The 21,310-nt window shown below is 43.2% G+C and overlaps 1 protein-coding gene across 1 annotated transcript in view; it reads left to right on the forward strand.

The window, feature by feature from the left end:
• Window positions 1-21,310, forward strand: part of LOC310671367 (E3 ubiquitin-protein ligase RNF213-like) — a 92,507-nt gene that overhangs the window by 43,520 nt on the left and 27,677 nt on the right. Inside the window, exons 25-39 of the mRNA XM_083427157.1 lie at window positions 111-1,245; window positions 2,409-2,602; window positions 2,993-3,145; window positions 4,567-8,163; window positions 8,975-9,111; window positions 9,737-9,832; window positions 10,627-10,745; window positions 11,255-11,371; window positions 11,800-11,955; window positions 12,991-13,126; window positions 13,816-14,007; window positions 14,410-14,549; window positions 15,151-15,296; window positions 17,447-17,665; window positions 18,389-18,570. Of these exons, the coding sequence (XP_083283283.1) occupies window positions 111-1,245; window positions 2,409-2,602; window positions 2,993-3,145; window positions 4,567-8,163; window positions 8,975-9,111; window positions 9,737-9,832; window positions 10,627-10,745; window positions 11,255-11,371; window positions 11,800-11,955; window positions 12,991-13,126; window positions 13,816-14,007; window positions 14,410-14,549; window positions 15,151-15,296; window positions 17,447-17,665; window positions 18,389-18,570 (6,719 nt within the window). The remainder of the gene's footprint in view (window positions 1-110; window positions 1,246-2,408; window positions 2,603-2,992; window positions 3,146-4,566; window positions 8,164-8,974; window positions 9,112-9,736; window positions 9,833-10,626; window positions 10,746-11,254; window positions 11,372-11,799; window positions 11,956-12,990; window positions 13,127-13,815; window positions 14,008-14,409; window positions 14,550-15,150; window positions 15,297-17,446; window positions 17,666-18,388; window positions 18,571-21,310) is intronic.

Raw genomic sequence — 21,310 nt, forward strand, 5'->3', positions numbered from 1 at the left:
GGTATAGTTTTAGTATCATGATATCCTTTTCACTGACAATCTTGGTAGCATCTTCTTACTCAAAACACTTGCATCATATTCCCCATTGTGTTTGCTTAATCTGCACCCAGGTATTTTCTAGTGTCCAGAGGCTTGCACTGTCTTTCATCGACCTTTATTCTGCTGGAAACATGCTTTTCCGCTCTTGGGTCGCTCGTGTATATTGCTCACCCAACCATGAATTCTGCCTTAGCATGGACTTCAATTTAAATTCTGGTTGTGCCCTTATTGGAAATGGAGATGTCACAGAAGTTCTGCCAACTGTTTGCCAAAAGATGGAGAGTTTCCTGGAAAAGTGGAACCAGTTTATGTCGGAGAAGCGATCCCAGTACTATTATTTGAATTACTATATGGCAGAACAGTTTGTATACTTGTGCAAGGAGCTTGGCTCAGAGTGCCCCAGTGAGGCTGCCTTAACGATGCTGTCATTTATAAAGCGCAACTGCAGCAAGCAAGATGTCCAGGAGGTCTCCAACCAAGTAGTATCTAAAAAGCCAAAGAGGAATTTTGCTGATCTGCTTGGGCCGGTGGCAAGAGGGAGAGAGTTGACTGTACAACTGGAATATATGTGGGAGTCCTACATGAGAAGTATGGGCTCATTCCTTCCAGGCTGTCTGGACATTGAAACCCTTGGCATTTACTTGGCCACCCTGGCAGATCTGGAGAAGAGGAGTGTTATGCGAAAATTGCCACAGGGTCTTCATGCTGGCAGGCCTAACCTCATTCTCTGTCCTCGCTCTGAGGTGTTGGCTTCGGCACTGGCCATCTACATGAACAGTCCAGGGGAGATGCTACCCTCTTACGATGAAGTCCTACTCTGCACACCACAAACCAGTAGTGAACAAGTGGCGCTGTTTTTGAGGCGGTGCCTCACTTCAGGCTATAAGGGGGAAAAGATTTACACCTTGCTGTTTGCAGATGAGTTGAGCTATGATGTTGGCTACAGGTCTGAGAAACTTTTCCAGAGTCTTCACTTTAATCACCATGATGATTATAGGCTAGTGATTCTCTGCAACTGTGAGAGAGAGCACTGCTATGTCCCTTCTGTCTTCAGCCAGTTCAAAGTTCACATGATCCCTCAGCAGCCCCTGAAGGACATTCAGGGCTACCTTGGGAATCATTACAAAGCAACACAAAGTTCATCAGCTTCTGTCTTCAAGGACCAAATGTGTGTTGGGATTGTAGCTTCTGAAAGAGCTGGAGCAGGTGAGTGAACTAAGTACATATACTTTTCTATCTACGTTTCAAAATGCATAGACTATAACTTGAGGGTTGAGAGTATAAAAACATTGTGTCTGTGATCTGTAGATCTAATTTCTAGCCTGTTAGATGATACCCACTCTGTGATATAACATGTTGGTCTTTCATTTCAAAAGCTTTCATTTCATTCCATAGAGTATATATACTCCGGAGTAAAAAACAATGAGAGGGTCTAGTTTGTGGGTGACACCAAACTATTAATGATGGCTTTGAAGAGTCCCCAAACCACCACTAAATTGAATGAATGGACAACAAAATAGCAAATGAGTAATTTCCACTGGTGCAAAAAGTCTATTGCCACAGTGCATTATAATGTAGTTTGAATGGGTGGTGGATACCCAGAAAATAAAGACATCTTGGGGTCTTGCTTAGATTTCTGAATAAAAATGTCAATTCAATATGCAGCAGCAGTTTTTTTTTTAAAGGAGATTAAGAAAGGGATTAACAGTATGTGTTGTATGCATGCACAATATGTATGCATTGTTCCTTTAAGTACATCTAGACTCCCAGATCTACTTTCCCCTGGTTTCAAACTGATTTGTAATGATATCTGTATAGGTCATTATCAGATGTTCCCATAGCTGAGGTTCAACAGACAACACAAAGCATTTGTTTCTCCATTCTTTGGGAGAATCAATAACTAAGGGGGGGGGGCAGGATAGAGGTTTGGAAAACCATGCATGGTACAGAGAAAGTGGATTGATGTTAGATATATTTTTCTGCCTCTTTCATGCTAGAGTTTGGGGGTATGAAATGAAATTGGTTAGCAGCGGATTCAAGACAAGAAAAAGGATGTGCTTTTCACATGAGGTTTGCTGTTTCTGAATACCAGTTGTTGAATTATCAGGGCAGACACTGGGTTAGGGTTGCTGTCTTCAGGCCTTATTGTGGTTTTTCTGTAAGTATCTTGACTGCCACTTTGGACTAGGTACACCCTTGATTTGACCCAATGGTGCTTTTCTTATGTTTTTATCTAAATTAGATTTCTTTTTGCTTGTTGTGGATGGAAAAGTCCAAACACTGGATGTCCTCAGTTTCCAGTCAGTTCACTGGGTTCTTATCTCTCTGTTAAAAGAACTGATAAAATGTGTTGTTGTTACTAATAACAGGAAAATCTCTGTATATAAAGAGGCTGCAAGAGAAAATGGAAGCAAAGTTGCAAGGCTGTGGAGTAATCTTAAAAACAATTAGGCTGATCGATCCAGATGTGAATGAAGGCAAAGTGCTGAGAACTCTCCTCCCATTCCTAGAAAATCAGTACCAGAAACAGCCCATGATATTTCATTTTGATATCACCTCTTCAGTGAGTATATTGCTATTTTGGCAGAAGTTGTTATCAAATGTTGTGGAACATTTTTATAACTAGCTTTTTAAAAAAGGTCTCAGGAAGGAGCATATTAAGTGGAGAGATAAGAGAAAGGGAGGCCATGCAGGATTTTGAACAGGAGTGACTACCGCTTTCATCATCCTTGAATATTGGCCGTGTTGCTTGAAGCTGATGGGAACTGGAGTTCAGCATCATCTGTAGGACCATAGGCTAAGAAAGGGAAGCTTGTGCAGGATCTGGGAGTGGACAGGAAGACATCTCTTAATGCAATTGGGATCATATCAGTAGGCTAATCAGGATAAATAAATATTGATTAAATGATCTCTACTCGCTAATTTGTCTACTTGAATTTCTGTATTCTCCTAGGTCCAGACTGGAATTCCAGAATTTCTGTTCAAGCTGTTAGTTTTACAGCACCTGATAAATATAGATGGGAAACTCTGGCTGCGGAAACAGTGTCATTTGTATGTTGTAGAAATTCTTCAACCATCACCACAATTAAAGAAAAACACGAGATCAGTAAGTACATGTAGATATGTAATGACTATATAAATATTTACCCACCTGTAATCATATAGTTACATTGAATTGTGTTTTGAGATAGTATTTTTCAAGATAGACAATACAGTACAACCACTGTACTGTTTCATATACATCACAATCATGCAGCATGTCAAGATTATTGTAGTGTTTATTACTTAGGGAAATTCTGAAGTTTATTTTTTCTTTGTAGTTTTCTGTGATCAAAAAGGAGGTTGTCAGATGCCTAGAAATAATGGTCGTAGCAACTTTTTACTAGTATATTGCTTGCATTTGACATTATTTCTAGACAGTGGATTATTAGTATTTGTATATTGATCAGCAATTATATTTAAATAAAACTATTTGTTCCCAAATTTTCAATATAGAGGCTCTGTGGAAATATTGAAAGAAGTCTAATTTACAATTTAATAAGCAAAACCTACCACTCATTGTTAGCAGGAAAAGTAATCTTTAATTAATATTGTATTTTTCATTCTGCATTATTAGCATAGGAGGACTTAAATAGCTTTTAAAAAATAACAGACGAACCCTTAACTCTCAACCCAACCAATTAATATCTGCTCTCTGGCTGTCTAATTCTGTGCATGCAAAAAGTCCCAGCTTCAGTCCCTAGCATCTCCAGGTAGGCTGGTAAGACTTCTACCTGAAATCCTGGAGAACCACTGCCAGCCAGTGTTAACAGTACCGTGCAAGATGAATTAGCTGTCTTACTTCATATAAGGCAGCTAGCTGTGGTTAAGCAATTTAGGCATGAATTGGTTCATTTATCTATTTCATTTAGATTATATTAGTTGGTTATTATATGAGAATTCACCTCTGGAAAAGTTAAAAATCTATATATATAAGTTGAGAGCAATGTTCAGCCTAAGGTTCCAGCATGCTCAATCTTCTCCCAACACTATGCTTTATCGTAGGCTCTGGGGACAAATGCACAGCTCACTCTACATTTAGCCCTAAAACTTGTTATACATTGGGATTTAAGAACCCACCCTGTCATACTCCATTATCAACCATGATCCTGAACCATTTAACTAAATATAACTTAAAATTGAAATGAAATTGAATTTAATTATGTTGGTTTGTTCACCTTCACAGTTTTAATCCAGCTTCTTCTTTTTGCAGAGAGCTCCAGAATTGGGTGAAAGACTGGAACTTGATCTCCATTTCTACCTGTCAGACTTGTGGGGCCGATTTAGCCAATATACATGCAATTTTAATTAGTCCTTCCCATGCAAATGTTAGAACAGATAGCTAGCAGGAAGTAAAGAGTTTTGAGGATAGAAATATTGTGAGGAGTAACATAGTTTATAAGGGAGAAATAAATGTCCAGTCATAACATTCAAGAGTCTTTCATTTTATGATACCTTCCTATTCACTGCTTTTCCCTCTTCTTTTAGACTTTTCCAGGATTGAAGTACAACTTCATGGATGTGTTCCCCAAAGTAACCTGCAGATCTCCCAAGGAAGTCCTAGAAATGGACATGCAGAAGAATCTGTCCTATGATTGCTCAGACCCAGGTATAGATCAGGAAGTGTTCCGTAGCGAAGCCTTTCAGAGACCCTACCAGTACTTGAGAAGATCTAGCAGAGGAGATTGCCTTGACACATTCCAGTATGAAAAAGGCTCTGTTGAAGGGACACCAGCAGAGTGCCTGCAGATGCTCCTGATCCACTGTGGAGTGATAGATCCTTCCTGGTCAGAACTGAGAAACTTTGCTTGGTTTTTGAACCTTCAACTGAGAAATTGTGAAACATCAGTGTTCTGTAATGCTGCTTTTGTCGACGACGCTTTACACGGCTTCAAAAATTTCGTGGTCACATTTATGATTTTAATGGCAAAGGATTTTGCTACACCATCTCTAAACATTTCTGATGAAAGCCCTGGGAATCAGTCTTTTGACATGGAAGGAGTCACAGAAGAAGATCTTGCTTCATTTCGTATTCGGAAGAAGTGGGAGTCAGAACCCCACCCATATATATTTTTCAATGCGGATTCTGTATCTATGACATTCATTGGCTTTCATCTCAAACCGAGTGCTAATGGTGGTATTGATGCCATCAATCCCTTGAATGGGAGTGTCATCAAGAGAAATGTAATGACAGCTCAGCTATACCAGGGATTGTGCCTTCAGAAAGTTCCATTCAACATTAATTTTGATGCACTGCCCAGACATGACAAAATTGAGAAACTTTGCATGGTTTTAGGAATACAGTGGCCAATTGATCCTGATGATACGTATGAGCTCACAACAGACAATATGCTAAAGATCCTTGCCATTGAAATGCGATTCAGGTGTGGTATCCCTGTTGTCCTCATGGGAGAAACTGGCTGTGGAAAAACCAGGCTAATAAAATTCCTGTGTGAACTACGTAGGAGCGGTGCCAATGCCGATAACATGAAGCTTGTCAAAGTCCATGGAGGCACTACAGCAGATGCGATCTATGCCAAAGTCAGGGAAGCAGAAAACATTGCTATTAACAATAAACAACAATACCAGTTTGACACCATCCTGTTTTTTGATGAAGCCAACACCACTGAAGCTGTCAGCAGCATCAAGGAAGTCTTGTGTGATCGCACAGTTGAAGGACAGCCTTTGGTCCACAACTCAGGTCTGCAAATCATAGCTGCATGCAATCCTTATCGCAAGCATACAGGGGAAATGATTCAGCGCTTGGAATCGGCTGGCTTAGGCTACTGTGTCAAAGCAGAGGAGACCAAGGAAAAGCTTGGCTCCATTCCTCTTAGGCAGCTGGTATACCGTGTCCATGCGCTCCCTCCTAGCATGATCCCTCTAGTGTGGGATTTTGGACAGTTGAACAACATTACTGAAAAACTCTATATGCAGCAGATTGTGCAAAGACTTACTAGGTCAATGCCAATGTCTGACGTTGAGCTCCAGTTAATAACAGATGTGCTTTTTGAGTCTCAGACGTATATGAGGCAAAGGAATGATGAATGCAGCTTTATCAGTCTCAGAGATGTGGAACGCTGCGTGGAAGTCTTCAAGTGGTTCCACAGCCACAGTGAACTACTAATGAAACATCTGGAGAAGCATGTTGCAGAGAGGAAGGCAGCTAAAGGTTTTGTCCAGCGAGACCCAGTCCTTTGGTCCTTGGTTCTTTCAGTGGGTGTTTGCTACCATGCTTCCCTGGAAAGGAAAAGGGAGTACCGCAGAGTCATCAGCACCATCCTTCCAAAGCCATATGATGATGAAAAGGGAATCCTTGAAGAAATTGGCTTAGTTCAGGACCTCTTCTTGAGTGACCTACCTCTGAGGGAAACGATCGCCAAGAACTTGGCACTGAAGGAAAATGTTTTTATGATGGTTATCTGCATTGAACTTAAAATCCCCTTGTTTCTCATTGGCAAGCCTGGCAGTTCCAAATCTCTTGCCAAAACGATTGTGGCTGATGCCATGCAAGGCCAAGCTGCATATACTGAGCTTTATAAAGAACTGAAGCAAATCCATTTGGTGTCCTTTCAGTGCAGCCCACACTCTACCCCTGAGGGAATCATCAACACTTTCAAGCATTGTGCTCGCTTCCAAGAAGGAAAGAACCTAAAGGAGTATGTCTCTGTGGTGGTGTTAGATGAAATTGGCTTGGCTGAAGACTCCCCCAAAATGCCTCTGAAGACCCTTCACCCACTCTTGGAAGATGGCTGTGTTGATGATGATCCACTCCCTCATAAAAAAGTTGGCTTCATTGGGATCTCTAACTGGGCGCTGGATCCAGCTAAGATGAATCGAGGCATCTTTGTATCCCGTGGAGAACCAAACAAGAAGGAGCTCATAGAAAGCGCAAAGGGTATCTGCTCTTCAGAACGCTCCGTCCTGCACAAAGTTGACCGCTTCTTTCCCATCTTTGCAAGTGCTTATGAGGAAATTTGCAAGACCCAAGGCAAGGAGTTCTTTGGGTTGCGTGATTATTACAGTCTCATAAAAATGGTGTTTGCTTTAACCAAAAAACTGAAAAGAGAGCCAGCTCCCCGTGAACTAGCAGAGATAGTTCTCCGTAATTTCAGTGGTAAAGAAGGTATTGAGGCCTTGAACATTTTTATGTCTAGGTTCTCAGAAAAAGGAGATGCCATCCGTGAGGACACTGGTACAATTGATCTAGTTCAGCAGAACATTTACAGTGACTATGAGGATGGTGAATGCCGTTACCTGCTGGTGTTGACGGAAAATTATGCAGCCCTCCAGATCCTGCAGCAGGCTTTTTTCAAAGGTACACAGCAGCCAGAAATTATTTTTGGTTCCAGTTTTCCCAAAGACCAGGAATACACCCAGATCTGCAGAAACATCAACCGAGTGAAGATCTGTATGGAGACAGGGCAAATGGTCATTCTTCTCAACCTGCAGAATCTGTATGAAAGCCTCTACGATGCCCTCAACCAGTATTACGTTCAACTTGCTGGTCAAAAGTATGTTGACTTGGGCTTGGGGACCCATCGAGTGAAATGCAGAGTGCACCCTAAGTTCCGTTTGATTGTCATTGAGGAGAAAGAGGTGGTCTACAAACATTTCCCCATCCCATTGATCAACAGGCTTGAAAAGCACTACCTAGACATCAATACCGTGTTGGGCAAGAGGCAAAGAGACACTGTGGAAGAATTGAAGAAATGGGTGGACAGCTTCACAACAGTTGAAACAGAAAAATACTTTTTGGGCCAGCAGAAATATACCCCTTCTGATGTCTTTGTTGGCTACCATCCTGACACCTGTGCCTCAGTTGTCTTGCAGGTGACGGAGAAGCTGAAAATGGATGCTTCCCCTCAGGAACTGATGCGAAAAGTACAAGAAGAAGCCAAGTTGGTCCTGTTAAACTGTGCAACGCCTGATTCTGTAGTCCGCCTTGGTGATTCGCGGCTGGGTTCCTTTCTGGCAGATGACTTGGCCAGGGTATACTTTCAGCAGCAACATCACACTTCGCTTGCAGAGTTCCTTCGTGCTTGCCTTGAGACAAAGTCTAGGGGTCACACAACCTTTACTGAGGTGAGTTGTTCGATAATATTTATTTGTATTTTTTTAAAAGCACATTAAGAATCTGTACTCCTTGAGGATGCCATGAGGCTGCATTTTGAGAAATGCATGAGAATTTTGGCATATGGAAATATTTCCCACATCAAATCTCTTCATCAATGCCATGTTTTCCTTTATACTAAATGCAGAACCTGCTAAGTCTAAATGTGTGTGTTTGAATGGAACACGTTTTCCCCATCTATCCTTTTTATTTCCTTTCATTAATTGCATGGCTCTCATGACAGGCACTTACCTTTTTGTACTTTGCAAAGTACACACAGTGCTATATTATTATTATTATTATTAGTAGTAGTAGTAGTAATAATAATAATAAAGTACCTAGATCAGGAACTAAATATTTGCACAGCAAACCACATTCCGTCATCTTTAGTTGCTTAGTTGCTCATTTTTCCATTCTTGAATGAATTTATGAAAATTCATCAGTATTTTAATGTAATTTCTCCTAATGAAGACATTTTTGCATGGAGTTTTGACAAAAATATACACAGTTTTGCAAGCATTTTCCATAATATAATGGATTTTTGTGTATTATTTTCACTAATATATGTACTTAAATGCACACTTAACCCTGAAATATGCATTTGTGTACACATTTCTTTGCTTGAGAACTGCATTGCAAAATTCAGACAAATGTGACTTTCACACAAGTGTTTCAGTTTACATACTGTCTTGGAAATTGCAAATCATGTAAGTCCACCTTTAAATGTGTTCTGAACCATATTCTTCCCCAACCCCTGAAACTCAATTTCTTCTTTCCTGTTAGATTTCTACTTTCTCCAGGCTCCTGACAGCAGCAGATACAGAGACTTTGAAGGCAGAAATACAAGGCGAGTTGGGCAGCCTCAAAGTTCTGTTCTTGCAACAGTTTGACACAGAATACTCATTTTTGAAAGAGATTCGGTGAGTGTCCAATGCCCTTATAGACATAGCATGGTGTTCAGCTGACTTTTATTCAGAGTATACCTGAATCTAATGGACTTAACTTAATCCTGTTTATTAATTTCAGTTGGTATACCCTGAGAAAAACTTAGTTGAATTCTACATGATGAGTTGCATCCAATCCTAATCCTACTCAAAATAGACACATTCAAGTTAATAGACATGACTAATTTATTTTCAATAACTTCAGTGGTTTCATTAACTTCAGAGTAGAACTTGGTAGGCTACAACCTTAAATTGCCTGCAGTGCCAGGGGACATCTGCAGCCAGTAGCCTTTCCATTGGCTTACACAAAGGGCTACACTAAGAATATTCTCTTCCATAAACACTAGCAATTGAGGCAAGTATGCCCAGTCAATTAGGAACAAACGATATGAATGATTTTGTCACGCAGATGTTTATTCAGTTTTATTGTTAACCTGTCTTCATTACATTGGACTATGATTACAAGATGACTTCTTTTATGTGTATTTAATGGCACTGGATTTTACTTCAGTTATTTTTTCTGCTTTCTTGCTAAATAAAAAGCTTTTAAACAACACATACGTCCAACCAGTTTTGTGCAATCTTTGGGTTTTTCTTCCAGCAATTTTCTAGATGCTACATCTGGAAGTAAAATCCTGATTATTCAGACACACTTTGAAAATGGATCTCTCAGTGCCCAGCTCATTGCTTCAGCCAGGTATGTTGCATGTTAAGTGGCATGCATGATGCATTTTTCAGTGTTTTAATTAGAGCAATATTGAGCACAGGGCTAATAGTCATAGATGACATATAGTGTAAATAAAGGGTTGGGGTTCCCCCCCCCCCCAAGGTCTAGCATAAGCTCTAAGAAATATAGGGGAGTGAAGATTGGGCAGACGTGACTAACCATGGGCCATATGTAGTTGTCAACCCAATGTGTGGCAGCTGTGAAAAAGGCCAATTCCATGCTAGGGATCATTAGGAAAGGAACTGAAAGTAAAACTGCCAATATTATAATGTCATTATACAAATCTAAGGTGCAACTATATTTGGAATACTGTGCACAGTTCTGGCCCTGTTGATCGAAAAGCAATACAGTGGAACCTTGGTTTTTTTAACGTAATCTGTTCCGGAAGTCTGTTCGACTTCCGAAACTTTCTAAAACTGAGGATCAAAGGGCAGCTGGCAAATCTAATTGTGAAAAAAAATGAGAAACACTCCTTGGAAGCCATTCCGAGGCGTGTTACCTATAGGCATTTGCTGGGCCACAGCAAGAAAAGGATGTTGTACTAGATGGGCCATTGTCCTGATCCAGTAGGCTCTTCTTGTGTTCTTACGGTGTATGTAATACTTAGTAGGCATCCTAATACTTTATGTTGGATGGAGTGAAAATGTAAGCTTTATGAATACTGAAATCATGATGGGAGATGTCAATTGATTGGTGGGTGCTTTATGATGGGTATTTAACCCTGCTGCATGAAACTGATGGAAACTATTTCCTTCCCCTTGCAGATACTCAGTTGTTAACGAAATCAACAAAACAGATCAGGGTGAAAACTCTGTGTTTGTGTTCTTCATCACTAAACTGTCACGAGGTGAAGGAGGAAGTTCCTATGTAGGATTTCAAGGAGGTAGAACTATCTATGTTCAGAGATTTAGAATAATTACTGGAGTGCATTTTTTATTATTAATCGCCATCATATAATATGCTAACAGTGGACTTGTGCTGAGTTATGATGGACATCTAGCCTTAATTTCCCAAGGAGCTCAGGGCTTTGGAACAGGCTGGATGACTGCTAGTCAGGTGGTGTAAGTCTCAGTCCAAAAGCGACTGAGCGCTGCTGAGAGTGCATAATCACACTTGCCATGTGGCGGTGGCAACTGCAAGCAAACCTTACTTCTTTGCCACCATTGCCTTGTTAAACCACCCAGCAGATGATGAACAGCTAACCACTCTTAGGAGTGCTGTAATGGATTTACAAAGCACGTTGTGAATAAAAGGTACCACAGATAGGGCAGGTCCTGTAGAGGTGCACAGAGAAACATCAGATTGAGATTTGTGGGATCAGTTTCAGTTACTGCAGCTTGACAATGTAAAGAGGTCCGACAACCAAGTAATGCTCTTGTTTTCTGTTGCTAGGGTTGTGGCAGTCTGTGCATATTGATGACCTGAGGAAATCCAAGGATATTATCTCTGATGTAACTGCCCTGAGAAATGTCACCATCAGCCAGCTCTTTTCTGCAGAGCCTCCTGAAAGTAAGAATGTAAATAAATGCATGTTGAGAGACAGTACACAAGTGAGAAAACATCTAGGCATGTCTGTATGTCTTGTGTTTTATATATGTATGCAGCATCAAATTTTGACAGAATAATTTGAGCTTTCACTGTTGAACGAAGGACTACACCAGCCCCCACCAACCCTACCAATGATCAGGGATGGTGGAGTTGTAGTCCAGCAATAACTGGACAGTGTTATATTGACTATTCTTGCCCTAAGTTTATCAGCAGGCAACTTTCATCCCTGTATGACACCTTCTTTGTTGTTGCAGCTGTGATAATGGAGGGAATGGAAGAAAAGGAAGATGAGGTGGGGGTGGAGAGGTCAGCAACATCTGAAACCCAAAAACTGACCATAAGTTTAGATCCAATGTGTTTAATTCTACCCCTTGTTTCTTTGGGGTTAGATGGGGTGACCCAAGTCTTGGACACCACCGTTCTTCTACGGAGCTGTGTGCAAAAAGCTGTTGGCATGCTAAGAGATCAAAACGAGGATGGCAGCCGCAGTACTAAGAGAATTGAAATCCTCCTTAGCCTTCTGTCTCAGGAAGATGACGTAAAAGGTATGAAGGACTAGAAGCACTTGGAAGTGGAAGGTATTTTGTAGAAATGTACAGGCCCCCTCCTCAATCCGATTTGGGTTGGGCCAGATTGATCTGTTCCACAGATCCGGATCACAGTTTGTAATTTTGGATCTCCCTGTCCCACTGGATGGAATTGCAGAGCTGATGTGTAGGGAAGCGACTTTAGCTGCTGCTCTAGCCCACACACCAGCTGTTAGACAGGAGGCCTCAGCAAAGCCCCTCTGCACCTCAGGCTTGTGAGGAGACACCAGAGCCCAAAGAGGATATCTTCTTTGGGCTCGGGGGAGGGTCTCCTTGTGAGCCAGGAAGACTCTCCAGTAGGGCTTCGTTGAACCACTCAGCTGGGGGGGGGGGGGAGAGGGAAGCCTCCTGCCCCTCCAACTGAGTAAGCTCTGGTGCCTCTCAGGTTCACACAAGGTGGGGAGGTGGGCTTCATGCAACCACCTGACCCTCATTGCGGAGTAGTTTAAAGAAGTCTCCTTCCCCACCTTTGGCTTCTGTGAGTATAATAATTTCCAGCTGTATAATAATCTCTGGCTGGAGATATATCGATATATCGCCCAGGCCTACTCTCCAGGGTGCTCCCAATATATGTGATTTCAGTTACATGCACAGAGGCCTGGAACATAACCCCCATGTAAATAGGGAATTGTCTGTATATTTTGTAATATTTGTTCATTTGTGGGTTTTTTAAAAAGTATTTTAAAACTGGAAATTACCTTGTGTGCCTTCACAGAATGATGGGATATAAATGCAATAAATAAATATATTTATGTCCTAAATAGATTTTTCATATTTTATAATAGAATATTGATAAATGTAACTGCTTAACTATACAGCCGTTCCTGCAGCTCTATAAATTATAATTTCATAGGGAACATTTATAACAGAAGAAGGGGGAAGCTAAAATTAATTTGCACTGTGCAGAGCTGTTGCTGTTTAACTTATGGTTAAACTTGAAATTTAACCACAAGTAGTGCCAGTTGGCAAATTTTATGCTGTCTTTCCCCTCAGCCTCCTTCCTAAAGATAACAAAGACTCGCCTGTTAAGCCTTTTGGGGAAGCAAGAAGAAAATGTTTACACCATGAAAGAGTGGGTACGCCGAGAGGCATCAAACCTCAATGCCCTCCAAGAAGCAGGAACTTTCAGGTATACACGGAAGTTAAATCACTACACTTTTTCCAGCTCTAAAAAAGATTAGTCATTATCAAGGAAGCTCTTTGTACATACATGTTTAGGATATTTTAAGTGTACATGGAGGGGGTGCTGATTTTACTTGCAACTATATCAAGTGCTGCTTCAGAGGGGTCCCCTGATCTCTGGGTGTGTTTGCAGGAGCCTTTAGATCTCAGCTGTTCAGTACATTGCAGTGAGTGTAACTGGGTACAATACTGAAATCAAAAGCGTTCACTGGAAGCTATGTTAATATATGGCTGTCTTTCAAAGGATTTGATTCCATTTTTGCTGGTACCATTAATCCTGGAAGTAAAATATGTATTTACTTTGCTTCAAGGCAGTTCACAAGATAAAAATACAAGATAAAAGCACAATAAACATAAACAACAACAAAAATACCTCCCCCCAACCAAACACATTTAAAAGGCTGTAGAATGTTAATCAGCCAAAGGCCTGATTGAAGAGAAACATTTTTGCCGGGCACCTGAAAACATATAATGAAAATGCCAGATGAACGTCACTAGGGAGAGCATTCCACAAGCACTTTTCTCCATAACATTCTCCCTTGAGATGTTCAATCAGAATGTTCCTGAAGGAGTGTATGCCTTTCTTAATATTGGGTATTGCCTTTTTGTTTCCTATACCTCTCTTGACACTTGCAGAGATACCCTGTGGAAGCGGGTCCAGAGTGTGGTGACTCCATTTATGGCCTATATGTTGTCTGTCCTAGACAGTGACTGTAACCTGGACCTATTGGTCAGACCAACAACAGAAAAGTGTGTGAAAGCTCTGTGGCTATTCATCTTCAATGATCTCAAGCTGCTGGACATCCCTTACATTATGGGCCAGAACAAGTAAGTGCCATAAAGAAAGCCTGAATGGTTGCCAATGAATTGATGGCTTGCAAAAATGTGAATGGTGAATGTGATTTTGATTCCATGTGAGGGACTTATCTTGAAAGCTGTTTATTCAGTTAGCCAAAAAAACCCCCCACGTGTCAGTTGTATGCCATGATGTTTTGGCAGCACATTTCTGAGTGGGCATGACTTACAAGCCAGATCTAGCTGCTGTTTTCCTCTCCTTAAAGGAATAATGTTGTGGTTATCAAATGCTTTTTTGAGAGCTCAAAACTCAAGGATTGGTAAACATAACTCTTTCCCTGCTTCTTTCTAAGTGCTGAAACAAAACATTGAGCTTCCTGCTTAGTAATGGGATATTTCTAGCTTGCTAACTTAATTTACCTGTGTCTTGCCCAGTTCCCAAACTGGGTCTATTCTGGTGCAGAGCTACTTTAAGAAATCAACAGGTGCTGGCAATGAAATGCCCTTCAGCTGGAAGATAAAAGATTATTTGGAAGATCTTTGGGTTCAAGCTCAATACATCCCTGGTAATGAAGGTAAGAATCCAGAGGGAACACACAGAGAATTACCAGTAGGAGGGATTGACTTGTGTCTCTCCTCATGTGTAGATGAGCTTTCTACACATGCATCTATAACCTGGGAAAACTCTCTCTGACAAACATTTGTGAGGGGAGTATGGCGATGGTGTGAGAGAATGGCAGTATGTGAGGCTAGCCTCTACAGCTCTGTGGACCCCCTCAACACTTTCATTCCTTGAGGGGTTATTTGTCCCCTCCCATATGGAAATAGCCAGAAGCAGCTTGTTATGGCTTGAGGGGTCTTGCTAAAAATAATTTGGGGTACTGATGACTACTAAAAACATTGCTAAAATGAGACACAGTTCTGCCTCCTGCTCAAATCTTTGTCCAAACTTGGCATGCCAGGTTTTATATTAAAATAGATAGTTTAAAAATTCTAGGAGATTTAGCAGGGAATCTTGACCAGCCACTGTAAACAACAAAGCAGTCTCCAGTATTATGGGATATTGATAAGAAAATTATACAGCAACATGCTTTAATAAAGTAGCACTGGTGAGATGCTATAGTAATTAAAATTCTCATATAACTTAAATATTCCCATTCTACTGTTGTCCTACAGACAGATTTGTAAGCGTCTTTCAGAAGAAATCACTGGGGCAATATATTGCTGATCTCCCTGAGGAAGAGAGGGAGCACCTTTTTCACTGTTACGTCAGAGACTTTATCCTCCTGACAATGGGTGTTTCTTCTCATAAGGAGCTAAAGGTAAGTACCGCAACCCGAGACATCAAGATGCTTAGAACAGCGTGTGTGCCAGTTGTAATGCCCAGGAGTTGTGTGCTGTAGTGTTTGACTGAAACACATACTTCAGCAACATATGGCTGGCATTTGATTATCACAAAAGTAGATGAATATCACACAGATATGTGATATTGTGGAATGTGATGGTGATTGCACACATTTGTTTTATCTGAATGAAAAAAATTCCAGACAGCTTGAAAGGTCATGTTATTAGATCTCAACAAGTAGGATTTTGTCCCCACTTCCCTGTCCTAGCTGTTGCATGTTCAGTATTCTCTCACTGCATTAGCTCGGGGATCTTGAGGTGTAGCTACTTAAATACGCCTGCACATATAACCTCCTGTCCTGGATTTATCCCTTAGGATGACTTAAAAACGTGATTTCGACTTCCAACCCTTGGGGGTGTTTCTTTGGTTGAAATCATTATAACACTAGAGAGGTTTCTTCCCCTTCACTTTCATTTTACAGTAGCATGGCAAGTACCGTATTTTTCGCCCCATAGGACGCTCCGGCCCATAGGACGCACCATGTTTTTTGGGGGGGAAATAAAGAAAAAAAATTTTATTTCCCCCTCAGGCGCTTGTGGGGCCAGGAGCGGGGAGAAGCGCTCTTCTCCCCACCGCCTGCATGCAGAACAGGTCCGGGGACAGCGGGGAGACGCGCCGCGCCTCCCAGCTGTCCCCGGAGCTTGCGGGCAGGCAGCGGGGAGAAGCGCTCTTCTCCCCGCCGCCTGCATGCAGAACAGGTCCGGGGACAGCGGGGAGACGCGCCGCGCCTCCCAGCTGTCCCCGGAGCTTGCGGGCAGGCAGCGGGGAGAAGCGCTCTTCTCCCCGCCGCCAGCCTTCACGTCAGGTCCGGGGACAGGGGGAAGACGCGCCGCGCCTCCCCCCTGTCCCCGGAGCTTGCGGGGCAGGCAGCGGGGAGAAGCGCTCTTCTCCCCGCTGCCAGCCTTCACGTCAGGTCCGGGGACAGGGGGAAGACGCGCCGCGCCTCCCCCCTGTCCCCGGAGCTTGCGGGCAGGCAGCGGGGAGAAGCGCTCTTCTCCCCGCCGCCAGCCTTCACGTCAGGTCCGGGGACAGGGGGAAGACGCGCCGCGCCTCCCCCCTGTCCCCGGAGCTTGCGGGGCTGGCGGCGGGGAGAAGCACGCATCTCCCCGCCGTCAGCCTCTAAACCACATAGGGAGACAGCGGGATGGCGGCGTTCCGCCTCCCTGCTGTCCCCCGACCTTGTGGGGCTGGCGCTGCGGCTCTCCTGAAGCCTGGAGAGCGAGAGGGGTTGGTGCGCACCGACCCCTCTTGCTCTCCAGGCTTCAGCGAAAGCCTGCATTCGCCCCATAAGACGCACACACATTTCCCCTTCATTTTTGGAGGGGAAAAAGTGCGTCTTATAGGGCGAAAAATACGGTAGATCAATGCACAAAATATCCCCTCCTACTTTATTTTGACTCTACCTTCAATCTACTGGAAAATTCCCTACAGTAGAAGTTTCTGACAAGTTGTTTCCCCAGTCAGGTGGTTCTTGGAATGACAGCAGCCTAAGCAAGGCATTTGCATCTAAACAGGTTTAATGTCTGTCTTCTGTGTTTGGAGGAGGAGGAGGAGGAGTTTGGATTTGATATCCCACCTTTCACTCCCTTTAAGGAGTCTCAAAGCGGCTAACATTCTCCTTTCCCTTCCTCCCCCACAACAAACACTCTGTGAGGTGAGTGGGGCTGAGAGAAGTGTAACTGGCCCAAGGTCACCCAGCAGCTGCATGTGGAGGAGCGGAGACGCGAACCCAGTTACCCAGATTACGTGACTACCGCTCTTAACCACTACACCACACTGGCTCTCACGTGTTCAGATGAGTTCACCAAAAATTAAACTTTGAAATGCGTTTTCAGGTAAACTAGCTCCAAAGTGTACACACCCAACTACTGTAAACAAAAGTAAGAAAAAGTCGTGCAGGTACCTGTGGAGTGAGATACATTTTACCCCAGTAATACAAACATTTGTGATTGAAACAGTTTTCCTAAATGTGTTATAATTCTAAAGATAAAAGTCTCACCCACATAAGAATCTGTAGATGTTACCGCACAAGATTTGCTTCCAGTGACATTGTTTTTCAATTTCTAGTTGCTGCAGACAGCTCTCTTATCATGTATGGAGGAAATGAAGGCAGCTTCTTCCAATGCAGAAGAGAGGGTTCTGCCCCTCCCCTTTATCCATCTTTGTTATCGTCATTTTTCGAGTCGTCTGCAAAACCTTTCCAGGATTCTCACTGTGTACCCTGATGTGTCCAATGCTCTCACTGAATATGTTGAGAAAGGAGACAGCTTCTTACATCGTCAAATGGTAGGAATCATATTGGGTGGGTGGTAATATTTTAGTTCTACTAGAAAAAGTGTGTTTTTAAAATGTTAGGGAAAAGGATAATATCTTTTAAAAGCGATTGCTAAAAGTCACACAAGGCTTTAACATTTATGTGTCTTATTTGTTCTTTGATGCTCTGATAATTAGTCTCTTGTGTAAATATATACAATCAGCACAAACCACAGTCTCCTTACAAGTGCAGGAATTAGATTGATCTATGATAAGTAAAGCTTACAAATGAAGTAGGATTCCAATGAAAATTCCTTACTAAACAAGGTTTTAAAAAATTTTATGTAAATTTAGCAAGTGAGGAATAAAATGCACATCTTAAAAAAAAATACTAAAGGAATGTGTCTGTTCCGTTTTGCCAAAAACCAAAAACAAACAAACCACGCCCCATAACAGAAAACAAAGTGGAAATGTTTTTCACCTTTTCTATTGATATAATCAGAAGGGAAGTCAGCTATGGCTAATACAGAAGAGTCATGATCTGCTTATCGAGTTAGGAATGTGGATAGTCATACTTCGGCTTGAGAGCAGGTTCTCACATTTTCCAGACTGGCAGTTGAATTATTTATTCTGCTTAATGAAAGGAGAAGAGTCATAACTTGATTTTTCACACCCAATTTTTTTAAATGAAATAAATGTTACTATTATTTATTGTCCATGTCTGTATTAAAGCCCTGTTCATGCCTGATTGCTTAGGTTCTGGATGTGCTTGCTGCAATTGCTTGCACTGAGATGTTGGAAGAAAAACTGTTGAACTGCAGATCTCAAACGTGGCTGCAGCAGGTGAAGAAGCTTCAAATGCCAATTGAACTTGTGTGTACAGCAAACTACATTCAAAGCAATGGGAGCCGATGTGACCAGCTGCTCCAGGAACTCAGGTAGGTCACATGGACCAAACTGGAGGTAGAGGAAGCACTGGAGAGTTGGACTCAGGTGCCATCACCAAAGACAGGCTGGCATCTGTGTTGAGGCAAACAGACTCAGCCATCCCATCCCCTGTAGTTGTGTACACAGTGGTACCTCTGGATCCGAATGGGATCCGTTCTGGATCCCTGTTTGCATCCTGAAGTGAACGTAACCCGCACCTGCGCGGGTTGCAATTCGGCGCATGCACGTGACGTCATTTTGACCGTCTGTGCATACGCAAGCGGCGAAACCTGGAAGTAATGCGTTCTGTTACTTCTGGGTTGCCGCGGAGCGTGACCCGAAAGCGTTCAACCTGAAGCATATTTAACCCGAGGTATGACTGTACTTGCAAACACAATCTTCTTGCTTGGAATGAGCAACATGTGAATGTTCTTGTTTTTACTATGTATTTCATGTTTTTATCCTGTATTTTTATGCTGTGAACCACCCTGAGATCTTCAGATGAAGGGCAGCATAAAAAGTTAATAAATAAATAATAATAAATAAACTCCGCGCAAAACAAGGAGTTTATTTGGATTTTACTAGAGGACCTTAAATTAAGTTGACATGGATTTCTGAGGCAGGAAGATGTTTGGGAATGTTAGAGGACAGGACATGCAGAGAAATATTTTATTCAACATTCTGTGTCATCTTTCTGCTCTGGTTTTCTTAGCTAAACATGAGATGCTAGATATGTTACAGGTGACTGGAAAGAGATCTTTGTTTTCTCTTAAGCCAAGTACAGTGGTACCTTGGTTCTCAAACTTAATCTGTTCTGGAAGTCTGTTCCAAAACCTAAGCATTCCAAAACCAAGGCACGCTTTCCCATGGAAAGTAATGCAAAACTGATTAATCCGTTCCAGACTTTTAAAAACAACCCCTAAAACAGCAATTTAACATGAATTTTACTATCTAACAAGACCATTTCTGGGTTAGGGTTAGGGTAAGGATTAGAATTAGGGTCAGGGTCAGTGTTTTATGTTTTCTTGTGATTTTGATTCATTTCTGGTTGGTTTGCTGGGGAGCACCTGGCTGCCTTCAGGTGGTGCAGGGGCTCTCAGATGCAGCTTCCGTGCTGCCTCCACCTTCCCTGACCACAGCAACTATTCAGCCTGGCTGCCTGCAAGTAGTGCAGGGGCCCCCAACCAGTTGCTGCTTGCACAGGAGCAGGAGCTGGATCGGGGCCATAGCTGTCAACTGTCCCTTATTTGAAGGGTCCCGCTGCTGTCCCTTATTGATGGATGTCCCTTAAATGTCCCTTAAATGATGTCCCTTAAATTTAAAAGGAAGCAGCTCCTCTCCCTCCCTCCCTCCCTCCCTCCCTCCCTGCCAGCCAGGGAGGCTCCAACTGTTATGCTTGGCTGTGTTGCTCACCCAATAAGAAGTCTAAGAACGACTGGGGGGTGGACCTTGCATGCCTTGTGCTGATCAAATCGGCTGCGTTCCCTGGGGACTCACCTTTGTTCAGCGCTTCCCAGTGGAGAGGTGACGGTGGTTTTCCTTGAGGCTTCGTTTGGCTGCTGGCTGGGCTTTCTGCCTTTGGCTCAGAGGGGCTCAGAAGTTGAACATACCTGTGCTGAGTGCTCGGATTGGAATCGGATGGATACGTCATTGATGGCCCACTCACCCTTGCCGGTGAAAAGGTCTGTCTGGAGCGGGGGCACATGGTGGGGGAAAAGGAAAGGAGATCTCGGTGGGGGGGGGGGAGGCTGTGTGTGTGTGGCTAGTTAATGCAAGCTGAGGGGGGGTTTGAATGCTGGACGCCATTTTGTTGCACGTGCTGCTGCAAACTTTGCAGTGCAAAGCCAGGCTGGGGAGCCATCTTAAGTTGAGGCTGCATAGGCCTTGTGGTGCATGTGATTCAGATTCTATTCAGTTGAACCTCTGGTTACAAAGTTGGTTGGACAGTGTTCTAGAAGCTACCAGCATGAATTTGACCAGACTGCAGGAGGACAGGAAGACTGGAGTGCCTGGAACAGGTGAGGCTGCAGGTCCCTTATTTTCAAATCTGTAAGCTGACAGCTATGATCAGGGCTGCTCACACTTTCCATTGAGGGGTTCATGGCTCAACTTCTCAAGGGAGAAGCTTAAATGAGCCCCCACCTAAGCATCAGAGCCCCTGCACCACGTGAAGGCAGCGGGGCTGAATAGTTGCTGGGGTCAGGGAAAGTGGAGGCAGCCTGGAAGCTGCATCTGACAGCCCCTGCATCACCTGAAGGCAGCCAGGCGCTCCCCAGCTGAGCTGCCTGATCCCACTCCTACTTGTATGCAAGCGGGAGCGGGGGGGATCTCTCAGCTGGGAAGGGAGGCTTCGCGCTGCCTATCGGAGCAGCCCTGCTCCCGCTCCTACTTGCTGCAAGCAAGAGCAGGCTGGGTGGTGGCAGTTGCGGCGACATCCCTTACCTGCTCACTTGCCACCCGGCCCAGCCTTCCCTCACTCAGCCCCGGGACTGCTGGAGGAGTGGGTGGTTGTTGTGGCGGCGGCTGCCGCCTGCTCACTTGCCGGAAAACGGAAGTGTGGCACTCAAAACACGACCTTACAAGGGGCCGCTCGGGACTTCGTGGAAAGCATGGCCTCCATGGGGCTGTCCCTGAATACGTTTGGCCCAACCCATAGCTGTGGACATGCCTTGGACCTGGTGTTTACCTCTATGGATGTTGGTGATCTGACACTAAGTAAAAGCGAAACGAAAGAAGTGCCATGGTCAGACC

The sequence above is a fragment of the Podarcis tiliguerta genome (assembly GCF_965153285.1).
Source record: "Podarcis tiliguerta genome assembly, chromosome: 2".
NCBI classification, from domain to species: Eukaryota; Metazoa; Chordata; class Lepidosauria; order Squamata; family Lacertidae; genus Podarcis; species Podarcis tiliguerta.